Below are 16240 nucleotides of genomic sequence, written 5' to 3'. Positions count from 1 at the left end.
TAGTTGAGATAACTCCATCCTAAATTTTCACCTAGAAATTTCCTCATATCATTAATAATTCTGTGTTAAATATGATTTTTAATGGTTGTTTAGCATTCTACCACATAGGTGTAACATAACCTGTTCTTCAACTTTTCCCTATTATAAAGAATGCTGTAATGAATATCTTTGCATATTAATATTTCTCAGTATTTTTTAAAAAATAGTTTCCTATTTAAAAAAATGTCTTTATACTATATCTGAAGAAGCAGAATAAGCAGCATAAAAATATTTGGAAATTTTAAGATTCTTAATAGACATTATAGCCAAACTGATTTTCAGAAAGCCTGTGCAAAATAATTCTCGAGGAAAGAATCTCAAATTTCAATAAATAAATTATACTGAAGATCAAACGAACCAAACAAAAATATTACAAAGAGCTATTAGTTATTTAGTCCCCTGACATTAAACAGAAATTCTCTTAACTAGTCTAACTTACAATGGTATTCTGAACCGATTCATTTAATGTGGAGCTGTCAAATTCCCGAATGCGAGATCTCATAGGAATGGTGATTTCTCCTTCCACAGGGATGTCTTGTGAGATAGATATTTCTGAAAGGCCTGCAAACTGATAAGAGTTAGAAAAAACATTAAAAGCTTGTCATTCCTCCAAGGTATCACCATTTCTTAGAGAATAGGGACTATGTCTTTTTGTAGGGTTTTATACAGTTTTTAAAGTAAAAGCTCACCAAACAATGTAGCTACTTAAAACCTCAAATGTTTATTCCTTTTAATTAAAAGGAAATGACATATAATGGGAAAAAAGTATAATGAAAATGAAATAGATACTTGCCCTCAAATATTTGGTGTCAGGGTTCTTGTTCTGGCATTAAGAAGGGTTCAGCATTCTGGAGAAAGTCTATGTGTAACTTAAGTAAGAGCCCAGAGAGGAAAGATAATTTTGAAAGGCATTGGAGGACAGAAGAACCTGGCTAAAGAAACCAAGTTCTCTTTGTCTCAGGACCCCTTGCATTTTATTAAAACAAATTGTCCTAAGGCAAGGTGGAGATATACACTTCAAAAGGTAGGGTTTCTGTATGGAAGCATTGTCAAATTGGGGAAGAGCCTATGGCTGGTTCAGGTGTTTGGCCAGTAGGAGGCAATAACATGTAGATTAAGATGCCCTGAGCTGTCTGGCAGCAATCAATCATCCTTTTCAAGTTTGGAGAAATGCCTTTAGCCATTCCTAATAGACAATAGTGTATGTGACTCAGTCCTTGTTGAGCCCCCAAGTTCCATCAACATTTTAATGAAACTCTTGCAATTATTACATGCTGGAATTGGCTTCCAGCAAATTGCTTTATTCCAAGCATGAAATCTTCACATGACACAAGCTAGCAAGACCACAGGGCTATTGGTGACTTTTCAGCAATCATATTTTAGCACAGCCACAATTCTGTTGCATTTCTACTCCTTAGTGGCCTCTGCTAGCTAAAATGGAGCATCATGTGAAGACAAAGGGTAACTGGGAAGAACAGGGAAATAGCAAAATACATCCTGATCTACATCCCTCCTTTTTTCTGGGATATTATGTGGGTTTTTTTTTTTTTTAAGTTTATCTTTATTGTTGAAAGTATTACAGATGTCCCCTTTTTATTGCCCATTGACCCACTCCATCCTTATTTTTTATAGCGGCATCCACCTTGATCTGCACTCTTTTTACCAAGTTACCTAGCAACCACAGATCAAGTACTATTTCCAAAGTAAACTGCACATTTGCAAACCTTTAAACTCTATGGTCATCTGCCAAATTTGATTATTATGACTGAAACTCTGGAATCTACAAATCACTAAGAAAACAGAAGCAGTACTTTCTTCTATGGTTTTTGGCCTAACAGGCAGAACATTTTTCTGGGCAACAGTTGTATGTTTATAAAATACAAGTATATTGAAATTTTAAGAAAAATAAGGTTGTTCAAAGAACTTATAAAAAGCAACTTCTCAATCATACTATTAAGAAAAATAAAAATTAAAACTTCTTGAAATAAAAATCTCCACTTCACCTAGATAGTGTGGCTTAGTGGTTGAGAGTCGATTTATGAATCAGGAGGTTCAATTACAGGTCAGGGCACATGCCTGGTTACAGGCTCAATCCCCAGTAGGGGGCTTGCAGAGGCAACCAATCAATGATTCTATCTCATCACATATGTTTCTATATCTCGCTCCCTTCCTCTCAGAAATGAATTTATATATATATATTTATATATATATATATATATATATATATATATATATATATATATATATATATATCCGCCTGTTAGATTGGCAAAAATCCTAGTTTCTCAACATACTCTACAGAGAAAAGAACACTCATGCATTTCTGTGGGGATGCAAAATGGTACTATTGAAAATAAATCTGGCAATATCTCACAAGTGTATATGAATCACTTATTAACTCTGCAATGCTACTTTTAAAAGAGTCTAAAGATAAAATGGCAAAAAATACAAACAGTCATATACACAAGGCTATTCATCACAACACTATTTGTAAAAGCAAAAAACCTGAGAATAACCAAATGTTCATCAACAGAGAACTAGTTGAATCAAGTATGGTAAGTCCACATAATGGATTACCATGCAGCTGTAGGAAGAAATGAGAATGTTTCTAAAGAACTAGTGTGAAGTTTTAAATTTTAAAAAAATGTGGAAGGAGAATCCAAGATGGCTGCTCGGGTAGGCACCTAGCCGCAGCCGCATGCAACAATTTCAATAAAATACAACTAAAATATAAAATGGACATTACCCAGAACTACAGGAAAGTCGACTGACTGGAAATTCTACAACGAGAAGCAAGGAGAAAACCAGAAGGAAGCGCGGAGGAGCTGTAAAAGCCCAAGGTACGGAGACACGCAGCGCGCGCGGAGATGACAGAGCCAGAGAGGAGGGAGGCTGAGTGCCTGGCTGGCGTTCCCTAGCCGACTGTGCTGGGCCCCCAACTGCTCTGAACCCCCGTTCTAGGCTAGAACCCGGGGACCCAGGCTCATCCAGAGGGAGCTGGGCTGTAAGGGGGAACCCGGGGAAGCAGCGAAAGGAGGTCCCAGAGGCGTGCACACTGCGCGCAGAGAAGGGACGGCCGGCTGTGCCTTAGGACTGCCCTGGCGGGAAGGAGACAGGGGCTCCAGACTGCTCTGAATGCCATCTCCAACTCCACTTCCAACTAAACTGAACCCCAGTTTCGGGCCCATTGCGGGAGAGCCTACACTGTTTGGTAGCAGGCGAAAATCGAGGGCACCTTTCTCTCAGAGGTGCTTGCAACAAGTACTGAAGGACCTTGAGTCTCAGGAGTCGCATAGGGCGGGGCTGACTGAAGCCAAGGCTGTAGGCTCCACCCTGAAACCCCGCCCCATCAGAAAAGCTGCCTGCGAAAATGCCTAAACCAAATAGATCACAAACGAAAGAAATGGAGGACAAAAAGCGACTGGATATAGAGTTCAAAACCACACTTATAAGGTTTTTCAAGAGTTTACTAGAAAAGGCCGATAAAATAAATGAGACCTATGAGGACATGAAAAGGGATCAAGAAATAAAGAATACATTGTCTGAAATAAAAAATATTATACAGAGTCCTAAAAACAGAATAGAAGATCGCAAGAATCAAGTCAAAGATTTGGAACATAAAGAGCCAGAAGACACTCCTCTGCAGAAGCTAGAAGGCAAGAGAATCCAGAAAATTGAAGATAATGTAAGAAACCTCTGGGACAACTTCAAACGATCCAACGTCAGAATCATGGGGGTCCCAGAAGATGAGAGAGAGCAAGATATCGAAAACATACTGAAAGAAATAGTGACAGAAAACTTCCCCCACCTGGGGAAAGAATTGGACTTACAAGTCCAGGAAGCACACAGAACTCCAAATAAGAGGAATCCAAAGAGGACCACACCAAGACAAATCATAATTAAGATTCCAAGAGCAAAGGACAAAGAGAGAATATTAAAAGACGCAAGAGCTAAGCAGGTGGTTACCTATAAAGGAGCACCTATACGATTGTCAGCTGATTTCTCAACAGAAACCATGCAGGCCAGACGGGAATGGCAAGAAATATTCAAGGTGATGAATAGCAAGAACCTACAGCCAAAAATACTCTACCCGGCAAAGCTATCACTCAGAATCAAAGGTCAGATAAAGAGCTTCACTAATAAAAAAAAGCTAAAGGAGTTCATCACCACCAAACCAGAATTATATGAATTGCTGAAGGGGGTTCTTTCAGAAGAGAAAGTAAATAAAGATAAAAATTATGAACAACAAATACGTAACTATCAACAAATGAATCTAAAAACCAAGGAAATTTAAAAAAAATCTGATGAACAATATTAACTGTTGAATATAATAGAATCAGAGGTATGGAAGGGGAGTGAACTAATGATTCTTGGGGAAAAGGGGAGAGGGGAATGTGGGAAGAGACTGAACAAAAACTGTGCACCTATGGATGTGGACAATGGGGAAAGGGCAGAGGGTGGGGTGGGAAGGGGGGGAAAGGAACACTTGTAATAATATGAACAATAAAAATTTATTAAAAAAAAATGTGGAGAAAAGTTTGTATACCATATATGCTACCATTTACCTAAGAAAAAGGAGACACAAATACTTGCACATATCTGAATGTTATCTTTTAAATGGAAGAAATGTGTAAGAAACAATCATATGTAATGTAAGAAATAAATTATGATTTTTGTTTTAATGAGGCAGCTTACTGAGAAAAAGAGAAAATAAGGTTGAGGAGACAGGGAGAAGTAAAGCTTCTCTGAATATACTTATTATTCTGTATATATTAAAGGCTCAGTGCATGAAATTCGTGCATGAGTAAGGTCCCTCAGCCTGGCCAGTGATCAGGCTGATCGGGGCCTTCTGGCTGCTAGCTGGGGCCTCCCTTCCCCAACTGCCAGGTGCTGACTGGGGCCTTCCTTCCCTGGCTGCCAGCTGCCAGCTGCCAGCCAGGGCCTTCCTTGGTTCCTCACTGCCCTCTGGTGGTAAGCACACATCATAGCAAGTGATAGAACTCCTAGTTAAACCCCAAGGGGACAATTTGCATATTAAGCTTTTATACACAGACTAGGAGCCCAGCGCGCAATTCAAATCACATAGTGCCGCCAACTCTCGAATCGCTGGTCCAGCCCTGTCTTATTCCCCGGGCCCTGCAACAGCCATGGCCACTGCCAGTCTGACCCTGCCTCTCTCTCAGGCCCTTGAAGCCACTGCAGACACTGCTGATCCGGCCCTCTCCCCCCCCCACGCCCCCCCAGCACAGGAGTGCGGAGGCCCCTGACACCCTGCCCCAGACATTGCGCATACAACCTCGTCCTGTCCGATTGACCCATTACAGCGTCCTGGTTAACTAGCATATTTCTCTATTACACATGTGTCAAACACAAGGCCCACGGGCCAAATCCAGCCTGCCAGGCCTTGCAATGTGGCCCGCACCGCGCTGTCATCACTGCACTCCGCTGTCAGTTTATGACATTGTCAGTTTATGACTGTTCAGTAAACCATTCGGCCCGCGATTTAGGCTGGATTTTAGATTTTGGCCCCTTCTCTGATTGAGTTCGACACCCCTACTCTATTATATAGATATCTAGATAGAGACTTGAAATCATACAAATAGTTCACATGAATATGAAACAAAATTAAAATTTAAAAGCAGTCCCTTAAAACTGAAAGAAAATTTGAACAAATGAATCTATTGTATGTCCAATTAAATACACAACCACACAAAAAGAAATTATTTCAAATGGCTTTACAACGCTGTAATTTTACTTCTGATTAGGATGTAGAAAGCTGGATGTAGAGCATTCCATCCATCAGAACAATGAGAAAAAAGTAGATAAAAGATAAAATTGTAACTTTCCTGGAACCCATCAGAGAGCTGAGGCTACCAAATATCCTAAATGAAACCTAAGGAAAGACAGGTGCTTCCAAGAAGAGATTGGACATGAATACTAGCTCATCTGTAGCAAACCACGAAGACAGCAAAACTCCTGACTAGATTGACTTAACTTCCATACTAGCAATATAGCAGAATTCAGAGCAATGGTCATAAGGATGCTGAAAAGGATGGAAGACAAATTCAACAATATCTGTAAGAATCAAAGGAAATGAAAAAGAACTAAGAAAAATTAAAGAATGATATCATTGCAATAAAGAACACAATAGAAGGCATCAACAGTATACTAAAAGAGGCAAAGAACCACATCAGTGAGCTAGAAGGCAAGGTAGGAAAAAATACCCAAGCAGAGAAGCAACTGGGGGGAAAAAACTTAAAAAAAACAGGAGGAGAGCCTAAAGGACCTTTGGGACCACATGAAACAAAACAACATGCACATAATAGGAGTGCCAGAAGGAGATGAAAATCAGCAAAGAATAGAAAACCTGTTAAAAAAAATAATAATAATAATAATGTCAGAAAACTTTCCTGATATTGGGAAGATAAAACTCACACAAGTCCAAAAACTCATGGAGTCTCAAACAAGATGAACCCCAAAAGACCGACACCAAGACACACCATAATTTACGGGCAAACACCGACAAAGTAAGAATGTTATAGGCTGCAGGAAAGAAACAGAAAGTTAATTACAAGAGATCTCCCATCAGACTATCAACTGATTTATCAACAGAAACACATCAAGCCAGAAGGGAATGGAATGAAATATACAAAGTCATACAAAGCAAGGGTCTAAATACAAGAATACTGTACCCAGCAAGGCTATCAATTAAAGTTGAGGGTGAAATCAGGAGCTTCATAAACAAACCAATAAAAAGGGCTAAGGGAGTTTATAACCACCAAACTAGCAATGCAAGAAATGAAGAAACAGGAAGGATGAAGGAACTCAGGCATAAAGAATAAAAATGGCAACAAATGAGTACCTATCAATAATAACTTTAAAAGTAAATGGATTAAATGCTCTAATAAAAAGACATAAGGTAGCTGAATGGATAAGAAAACATGACCCAAGCATCTGCTATCTACAGGAGACCAACCTCAGAACAAAGGACTCACACAGACTGATGGTGAAGGGATGGAAAAAGATTTTTCAGGTGAATAGAAATGAAAAATAAGCTTGGGTAGCAATACTTATATCTAACAAATCAGAACTCAAAGTCAAGGCCATAACAAGAGATAAGGAAGGTCACTTCATAATACTAAAGGGAGCAATTCAACAAGAAGATATAACTCTGGTAAACATATATGCATCCAATATAGGAGCACCCAAATACATAAAAAATATATATATATATCAAGGGAAAGATCAATAGCAATACAGTCATAGTAAGGGACTTTAATTCCCCACTAACACCACTGGATAAATCTCTAAATAAAAAATCAGCAATGAAATATCAATCCTAAATAACTCACTAGAATTAATTGACATCTTCATAACATTTTACCTCAAAGCCACAGAATATATATTCTTCTTAAGTGCACATGGGTCAAAGATAGACCACATATTGGGCCACAGGCAAAGTCTCTTCAAATTAAAAAAGATAGAAATCATATCAAACATATTCTCAGATCACAATGGCATAAAATCAACTACAATAAAAACAATGAAAAAAACTGTAGTCTAAATAGCATGCTATTAAACAATGATTGGGTTACCAAAGATATAAAAGGATAAAAAAATCATGTCACCAAATGACAATGAGAACACAACAATCCAAAATCTATGGGCAACAGTGAAAGCAGTCTTGAGAGGGAAGTTCATACCTCTACAGGCCTACCTAAAAAAATAAACAAGAAACAATGATAATAAATTATATAACCCTACAACTCAAGAGTTAGATAGAGAGCAACAAAAAAAGCCTAGCATAAGCAGAAGGAAGGAAATAATAAAGATAACAGGAGCAATAAACAAAATAGAGACCAAAAAAATTACAATACAAAAGGTCAACAAAACCAAGAGCTGGTTCTTTGAAAGGATAAACAAGAATCTTGAACCTCTAGGCAGGTTCATCAAGAAGCAAAAAAGAAAGGACCCAAATAAACAAAATTAAAAATGAAAGAAATGAAGTAACAAGTGATTCCACAAAAATACAAAATATTGTTAAAAAATACTATGAACAACTCTATTCCAAAAAAATGGACAACCTAGACAAAATGGATATATTCTTAGAAAAATTAAGCTATCAAAACTTAACCAGGAAGAATAAAAAACAAAACAAAAAATGAATAGGCCAATAACCACCAAAGAAATTTAAGCAGTGGTAAAAGTCTTCCAGCAAACAAAAGCCCTGTTCCAGATGGCTTTATGGGGGAGTTCTACTAAGCATTCAAAGAAGATCTACAACCTATCCTCCTAAGTCTACTCCAAAAAATTCAAGAGGAAGCACACATCCAAGCTCTATCTATGAAACCAGCATTACCCTGATTCCAAAACCAGATAAAGACACCACAAAAAAAAAGAGAACTACAGGCCAATATCCTTGATGAACATAGATGCTAAAATCCTCAACAAAATTCTAGCAAATTGGATCCAGCTTTACATTAGAAAGATCATACACCATAACAAGGTAGGATTTATTCCAGGTATACAAGGATGGTACAATATCCTCAAATGAATAAATGTGATACATCACATAAACAAATAAGAGACAAAAATCACATAATCATATCAATTGATGCAGAAAACACATATGACAAAATTCAACACCCTTTCTTGATAAAAACTATCAGCAAAGTGGGAATAGAGGGATCATACCTCAACATAATAAAAGCCTTATATGACAAACCTACAGCCAACATCATACTCAGTGGGCAAAAACTAAACTCCTTTCCCCTAAGAACGAGAAAACAACAGGGAAACCCACTTTCACCACTCCTGTTCAATATATTACTGGAAGTGCTAGCCATAGCAATCAGAAAAAAAGAAAAAGAAAATAAAAGGCATCCAAATTGGAAAAGAAGTAAAACTGCATGATACTATACATAGAAAACCCTTAAAAGACTCTGTCAAAAAACTACTAGACCTAATAAATGAATTTGGCAATGTAGCAAAATATAAAAGTAGACACTTTTGGAAAGAGACATACAGAAAGCTGAGAGACATATGAAAACATCTTCAAAGTCACTAATCATCCAAGAGATGCAAATCAAAACAACTATGAGGTACCATCTCACACCTGTCAGAATGGCTATCATCAACAAATCAACAAACGACAGGGCTGGAGAGGATGTGCAGAAAAAGGAACCGTCATGCACTGCTGGTGGGAATGCAGACTGGTGCAGCCACTGTGGAAGACAGTATGGAGTTTCCTCAAAAAGTTTAAAATGGAACTCACATTTGACCCAGTTATCCCACTTCTAAGACTATATCCCAAGAAACCAGAAACACCCATCAGAAAATGTATATGCACCCCTATGTTCATAGCAGTACAATTTACAATAGCTAAGATTTGGAAACAGCCTAATCATCAGATGAGTGGATTAGAAAACTGTGGTACATTTACACAATGGAATACTATGCTGCTATAAAAAAAAGAAGGTATTTTTACCATTTGCAACTGCATGGATGGAACTGTAGAGCATTGTGCTAAGCAAAATAAGCCAGTTGGAAAAAGATAAATATCATATGATCTCACTCATATGTGGGATATAATGCTCAACCTAATTTGATGAATAAAAATAGATGCAGGAGAAACCAAGATGGTGGCATAGGTAAACGTTGCTCAGCAAACAATTTCCAATCATATACAAGCAATGGGAAAGATTTTAAAGGAAGGAAAATGGATGCCACAGCAACTAAACGAAAGACAAATGGAAAACCAAAAAGTCATCAGTAAAATGTTGCTTCAACTGCATAAAAGTTTTTTTTGCATCGAATTGTGGCTGGTGATGAAAAGTGGATTTATTTTGAGAATCCCAAATGCACAAAATTATGGGTTGCTCCAGGTCAACAATCAACATCAACTGCAAGGCCAAATCGCTTCAGAAAGAAGACAATGCTCTGCATTTGATGGGATCAGGAAGGTGTGGTGCATTATGAGCTTCTAAAACCAGGTGAAAACGTTAATACTGGTCGATACTGACAACAAATAAGCCAGAATATTCCAGAAGACATGGCAAAGTAATTTTGCTTCATGATGACACACCATCATACACTTCAAAACCAGTTAAAGACACGTTAAAAGGTCTTGCCTGGGAAGTATTAACCCACCTGCCATATTGACCAGACCTTGCTCCTTCAGATTACCATTTGTTCAGATTGATGGCACATGCACTTTCAGAGCACTTCTAAACGTATGAAGAAGTGGAAAATTGGGTCTCTGAATGGTTTGCTCAAAACAAGAAAAGTTCTATTGGAACAGTATCCACAAATTACCTGAAAGATGGGGGAAATATATAGCTAGTGATGGACATTACTTTGAATAAAACACTTTTGATGTGTCTCTTGAAATTATTTTTTTTATTACAAAATCCGCATTATTAACAGGTACACCTAGTAAAAGTGAATTAACAACTTTTAGGCTCCTCCTCCTCCTTTTCCTCTTCCTCCTCCTCCTATCCTCCCATATGCTCACTGTCTTGCTTTTCAAAATGTTACTGGGAGCAGGAGCAGCAGCAGCACCATCACCTGGAAGCTTTTAGAAATACAGAATCTCAGGCCTCATCCTGGGCCTACTGAATCAGAATCCACAATTTAACATGATTCTCCAGATAATTGCTATCTATGCACACTGAAGTTTGCAAAACTGATATATCTAAGACACTCCTCCCAAGCACTGAAAACCCTCAAGGATTCTGCAACAGTTCTGCTAGTCTCCTAAATTCCAGAAATTCCCCATGGTAACTCTTCATTACGTTGTCAAGTTCATGATTTTAAACAGTTTCCTCCTCAAAAGCTTCCAATGTCTTCTCACTGCTTATTAAACCTCCCATCTTAGTAGTCAATAATACTTATTGCATGTGTTTTACATGTGTTAACTCATTTAATTCACCTAAAACCCCTATCACCTAAGTATTACTGGATCTCCATTTTATAGATGGGAAACTGAGGCATGGAAGGGGGGTGGAAATTTCCCCAATATCCCACAGCTAGTTAAATGACTGAGCTTAGAATCACACCTAGGCAATTTGACCCCAGAGTTCACATTCCTAACCACTGTTCCATACTGCCTCTCTAATTCAGTAGCCTTATCTTTTAGGGCTTACCTCCTAATACGTGCCTGTGCTTCAGCCAAAGTGATCTTTCTGTTTTTCTAGAAGTACATTAGTTCTTTCCAATCTCTGTACCTTTGCAATAAGAGTCTGTGTAGTACTACTGGAATAACCTGGGCTTCAGAAGCACCTAGGTTCAAATTTCAGGCCTGACCACTAACTGCTGGTGAGACTCTAGGAAAATTATCAAACCTCTCTTAGTCCCATCTCATCTGCAAGTAAAACACAGTTTTAAAAATCATCTAATTGAAATGGTTGCTGTGAAGTTTAGAAAATATGCAGAGGATGTTTAGCACAATCCTGGCAAGTAGCAGGTACTCAATCACTGGTAACTATTATGCTCACCTGGAATTTCAAATCTTATCCATCCTTTGAGGCCCACTCAAATAAAACTTTATGGTGTAGCTTGGTTTATGACTCCAACTAGACATGATAGCATCTTCTTTTAAATTTTGTTAATATTTTCTGCCTTATTTTAATATTGTACATTTGTATTATCCCTACAAATTAGAATATAAGCACCAAAAGAGAAGGCCATTTGCAACTAGCACAGTACATTGTATGAGTTGAATAAACATTACTGAATATGTTCTAGACCTAATATGTTCAAGTGGACTGGATACTGAGTAATGAGTAACCAGAACCACAATTAATTGTAGAGTAGTTTAAATTAAAGAAAGGAACTAAAAACAGCTAGACACCTGTAGCTATGTCACCCCAGGCAATATGTGCATATTAGTTTATTTAGTATTCTAATTGTGCAATGAGTTACTATCCCCATTTTCCAAATGAGGAAATGAGTTCAGAGTGACTTCCTCAAGGTCACAAATGTTCCATGAGAACTTGGGCCTACTCACTCTCTTTCAAGGCTGTATTCCCAGTCTAAGAGTGCCTGGAACATAATAGATATTCAATAAATATGTGTTGAATGAAGAGATGAACAAATAGAGCTAGTAAGCAGGACTAGAATGAATTTCACCTGACTCCCAGTGCAGTCCTCTACTATGCTGCCAATTTAAAACAAAGGTATTGGGATGTACCATTTACTGAGTAACTAAACACTGTTGAGGATAAGAGACCTAAGGGCAGCCAGAACCGGTGTGGCTCAGTGGATAGAGCGTTGGTCTGCGGACTGAAGGGTCCCAGGTTCGATTCCGGTCAAGGGCATGTACCTTGGTTGCAGGCACATCCCCAGTAGGGGGTGTGCAGGAGGCAGCTGGTCGATGTTTCTCTCTCATCAATGTTTCTAGCTCTCTATCCCTCTCCTTCCTCTCTGTGAAAAATCAATAAAATATATTTTTTTTAAAAAAAAGAGAGACCTAAGGGCAGAATGTTGAGTTAATTACACTCCTCGGTTCGTGGCAATGATTGTATTAGACACTTTACATAAATTATGTAATTTCATTTTCCTAAAAATTATTTGAGGTACATATTTTAATTTCCATTTTACAGACGAAGAAATGCTCTCTATGAAATTCACACAAGCAGCAGAGTGGGTGATTCCAGTCCAATAAGTTTAACTCCAAAAGCTGTGTTATTAAATACCTGTCCCGGCTTTGGGCTTTTATGTGTAATAAAAATACTGTCCACTGTTCAAACATCCCCAGGAGCAAGAGAGCATCATGAACCGGACTGCACGGAGCTTCAACAAGGAGGGCAGGGATTAAACCAAGACTATTTGGGTCACTGAACAAATAAATAATTAAGTTACCACGCTGCAATCTGTCATTAACTCCAGAATGCTGCTACTCTAACACGGACTAGCGGCAGGTCTTGATAAAATTGGGGAAGGCAGAAGCAAAGTTACTTAAGAAATCAGCTAAAGTTCCGCATTTAACACAATGTAAGTGTCAAGGACAAGCCTTGAGAGTATGAGAAAGGGAAGTGAACGGGAGTTTCGCGAGAAGGCTTGGAAAAAGAACAAGGAGGGCAGGGGGCGAAGCGGTGAGCCCCAAGAACAGGTGCAGTGTTGGGACTGGCAATGGGTACCGGGAGGGCCTGCGGGGAGAAAGGGACTCCGGCTCTCTCAGGCCGCGAGCCCGTCACCCGACTTCATTGAGGGACACTCTGCCTCACCCGCGGTCCCTTCGGTCGCAGATCCCCAGCTCACCAGGGGCCTGGGCGATGTGGTACGCGGGTCTCCTGGAGACTCTGCCGCCTCCGCCATCTTGGCCCTCCTGCTCCCGAGTCGCTCCCACAGGCCTTTGCGGAACCTGAGACGTGGAAGCTGCAGCTCATCCGCGCGTCGTCGCGCGACAGCCGCGTCACCGAAATGGCCTGGCACCGGGTGTTTGGGAGAGGTTCTCGTCTCCTCGCTTGCTTCTTTGGGGTCACCCTTCCACACTCAAGCCCGATTCTCAGATAGCTCCCTGGGTCTCGGGACCTGGACTGCGCTCCCTCCCCCGCCCACGAACCGCCCTCCGCTCTCTGGAGGAGGCTCAGCGCCATCCCCTCAGCGCAGCGCCTCCCGGAACAAGCCTGCCCCGCCCCCCACCACCCCCCCCTACACACACACCGCCATCCCTCCCCCCCCCCCCCCCGCACACACACACACACACACAGACACACACCGCCATCCCCTCACACACACACACACACACACACACACACAGCGCCATCCCTCCCCCCCCCCCCGCACACGCGCACACACACACAGACACACACTGCCATCCCGTCACACACACACACACACACACACACACACAGAGCGCCATCCCCTCAGCGCAGCGCCTCCCTGAACAAGCCTGCCCCGCCCAGCCCGCGCGCACACACACACACACACACACACAAAAAAAAAAAAAAAACACGGCATTTCCTGAATCCTGAACACACACACACACCAAAAAAACAACAAGGCGGTTCCTGAATCCTGAACAAAGGGACCAAGCCCTCCCTAACCTACTGCTCCTATGGCTGGCTGTTGTCCCTGCCCTGCCTATCCCCTGCACTTCTCATCTGGCTCCTTCCACATCCTCGAATTTTATGAACTTGTATACTGGCTCCACACCGACCTCCAAGATTACTTTTCTACCTCACCCACTTTGAGGAGAGGGGGGAGTTTCTCTATAGACAATGGCCAAAAATTTAAACCCACTACAACTTCTAAAGTTGCTAAACGATTTGGGGGAAGTACTTAATACGTTCGATGCCTAAAAGAGGATGATTATTGTAAGAATAACATTTTAAAATATATTATATTGATTTTTATTTATTATTATTTTTTTTTTTACAGAGAAGAAGGGAGAGAGATAGAGAGCTAGAAACGTCGATGAGAGAGAAACATCGACCAGCTGCCTCTTGCACACTCCCACAACCAATGTACATGCCCTTGACAGGAATTGAACCCAGGACCTTTCAGTCCTTAGACCGACGCTCTACCACTGAGCCAAACCGGTTTCAGCAAGAATAACTTTTGAAAACCCTGCATGTCCCAACCTCATCACAGGTTTTTCTAATGTTTATGATTCCAATTCACCTGAATTCCAGGCTAAAATGTGGCAGTACATTCGGTGTACTGCCCTTTGGGGATGTGAATACCAGTTTTCAGCTCTTAAAACACAGGGTAGGAGATAGGTGTAAAATAAAGTACTTTATATTTTTGGATAGGCAATGCAGGGAAACCCCCTACTAGTAAATCTATGGAGAAAGATTCTGGAAATTGGTTTAGGATGAAGTTCCTAAACAATTGTTTTGTTTTGTTTTGTTCAAATATTATAATTCTCCTTCCAACCAAGAAATTTTTAGTACTTGTGCAAATACTGATGGCAGTGTTTATTAAAGTTTAGACCAGTAATTCTAATACCTTTTTAAATTACAATAGAATATTATGTACAATGTCCCAGATTCAGCCTCCCACACACCCATTCTACCCCTACCACAGCACCCTGGCCCTGAACCCCCACACCCCCTCCTGATTTTCACCACTTATGGGATTATCAAGTCCCTTCCCACTTCCTTGGAGCCATTGATAACCTCTTCCATTTCCTTAGCAACCTCCAAAATTAGTTATCTCTCCCTAACCGAAAACCCCAACTTCTGCCACTTAACCTCATCCCTTGGCCTCTTTGCCACTCTTCTAGATGGCCTTGATGCTGAGTGAAGAAAAGAACAGGCCATAAAATAATAGTTGAGGTAGTCAGTATTCAGGTCACATAGCCATTGTTTCAGACTCAAAATGCCACTTTTCCTCCTTTAACTAATAGGGTACAGTTTGGTTGTGAGGTAATATGCTATGAAGAAAGAACTCTGGATGGAAGGTTGTGAAGGAAGGAGGTAGCATAGCGCTGAGCTGCTAAAATATGAATTATTTTATGTTTGCAGTTGCAAATATATGTCACAGAATTGCCAGAAAAACTCAGTTTTTTTCAATACACTTACAGTTATTACCTTCTGTTAGGCTATGAACGTTTACAGTATAGCAGGACTCTCGTGATTTACCCAGAATTACTTAGATACATTGTAAGTGATGGAATTGGGATTAACACTTAGGCCAATATTTATAGAGAACTTTACTAGTTCTAAGTTGTTGGATAATATAATGTACAACTGCATGTTAACAACTGGAAAATATTGACAAAACAAGCAGTTTCCTAGAAAAATAATCAAAATTCATTCAAAAAGGAAGTAGGGAATTTAATTAAGACAATTTTTGAAGAAAAATATTTTAAATATATACAAAACAATGTACAGAACAGTCTGTATGGTATGCCATCCATAGGGAAGGGAATACATAGGGAAGGGAATACATTGGACCCCTGAACCAAGAGGTCACTGGCTGGATTCCCACTCAGGGCACAGGACTGGGTTTCTGGCTTGATCCCCAGTAGGAGGTACATAAGAGACAGCTGATTGGAGTTCTGTCATTGATGTTTCTATCTCTCTATCCCTCTCCTTCTAAAATTAATAAGAACATATTTTTTTTAATTGCCAAAGATCTATCCTCCCCTCCCATTTCCAAAGGACTGGATAGTTTCACAGGCTATTTATTCAAGTCTTCAAGGAACAGGTAATTTCTACCCTATATAAATTTTTAAAGAGAGAGGAAAAAAGAA

The 16240-nt window shown here is 39.8% G+C and overlaps 1 protein-coding gene across 2 annotated transcripts in view; it reads right to left on the bottom strand.

Annotated features, from left to right (window-relative positions):
* The window catches only part of YIPF6 (Yip1 domain family member 6), a 37709-nt gene extending 24051 nt beyond the window's left edge, over positions 1–13658 (bottom strand). Inside the window, exons 1-2 of one of the 2 annotated variants that reach the window (XM_084869759.1) lie at positions 13300–13658; positions 479–607 (exon numbers count right to left, since the gene is read on the bottom strand). In XM_084869759.1, coding sequence (XP_084725885.1) covers positions 479–607; positions 13300–13356 — 186 coding nt within the window. In that variant the 5' untranslated portion in view covers positions 13357–13658. Of the gene's footprint in view, positions 1–478; positions 608–13265 lie in introns of both variants that reach the window. The other variant, XM_084869760.1, reaches the window with a different exon arrangement.
* Between the last annotated feature and the right edge of the window lie 2582 nt (positions 13659–16240).

The sequence above is a fragment of the Pipistrellus hanaki genome, assembly GCF_964339955.1.
Source record: "Pipistrellus hanaki genome assembly, chromosome: X".
Lineage (NCBI taxonomy): Eukaryota > Metazoa > Chordata > Mammalia > Chiroptera > Vespertilionidae > Pipistrellus > Pipistrellus hanaki.
Note: the sequence above shows the minus strand (reverse complement) of the source record. Positions and strands in the feature narration are given on the sequence as shown.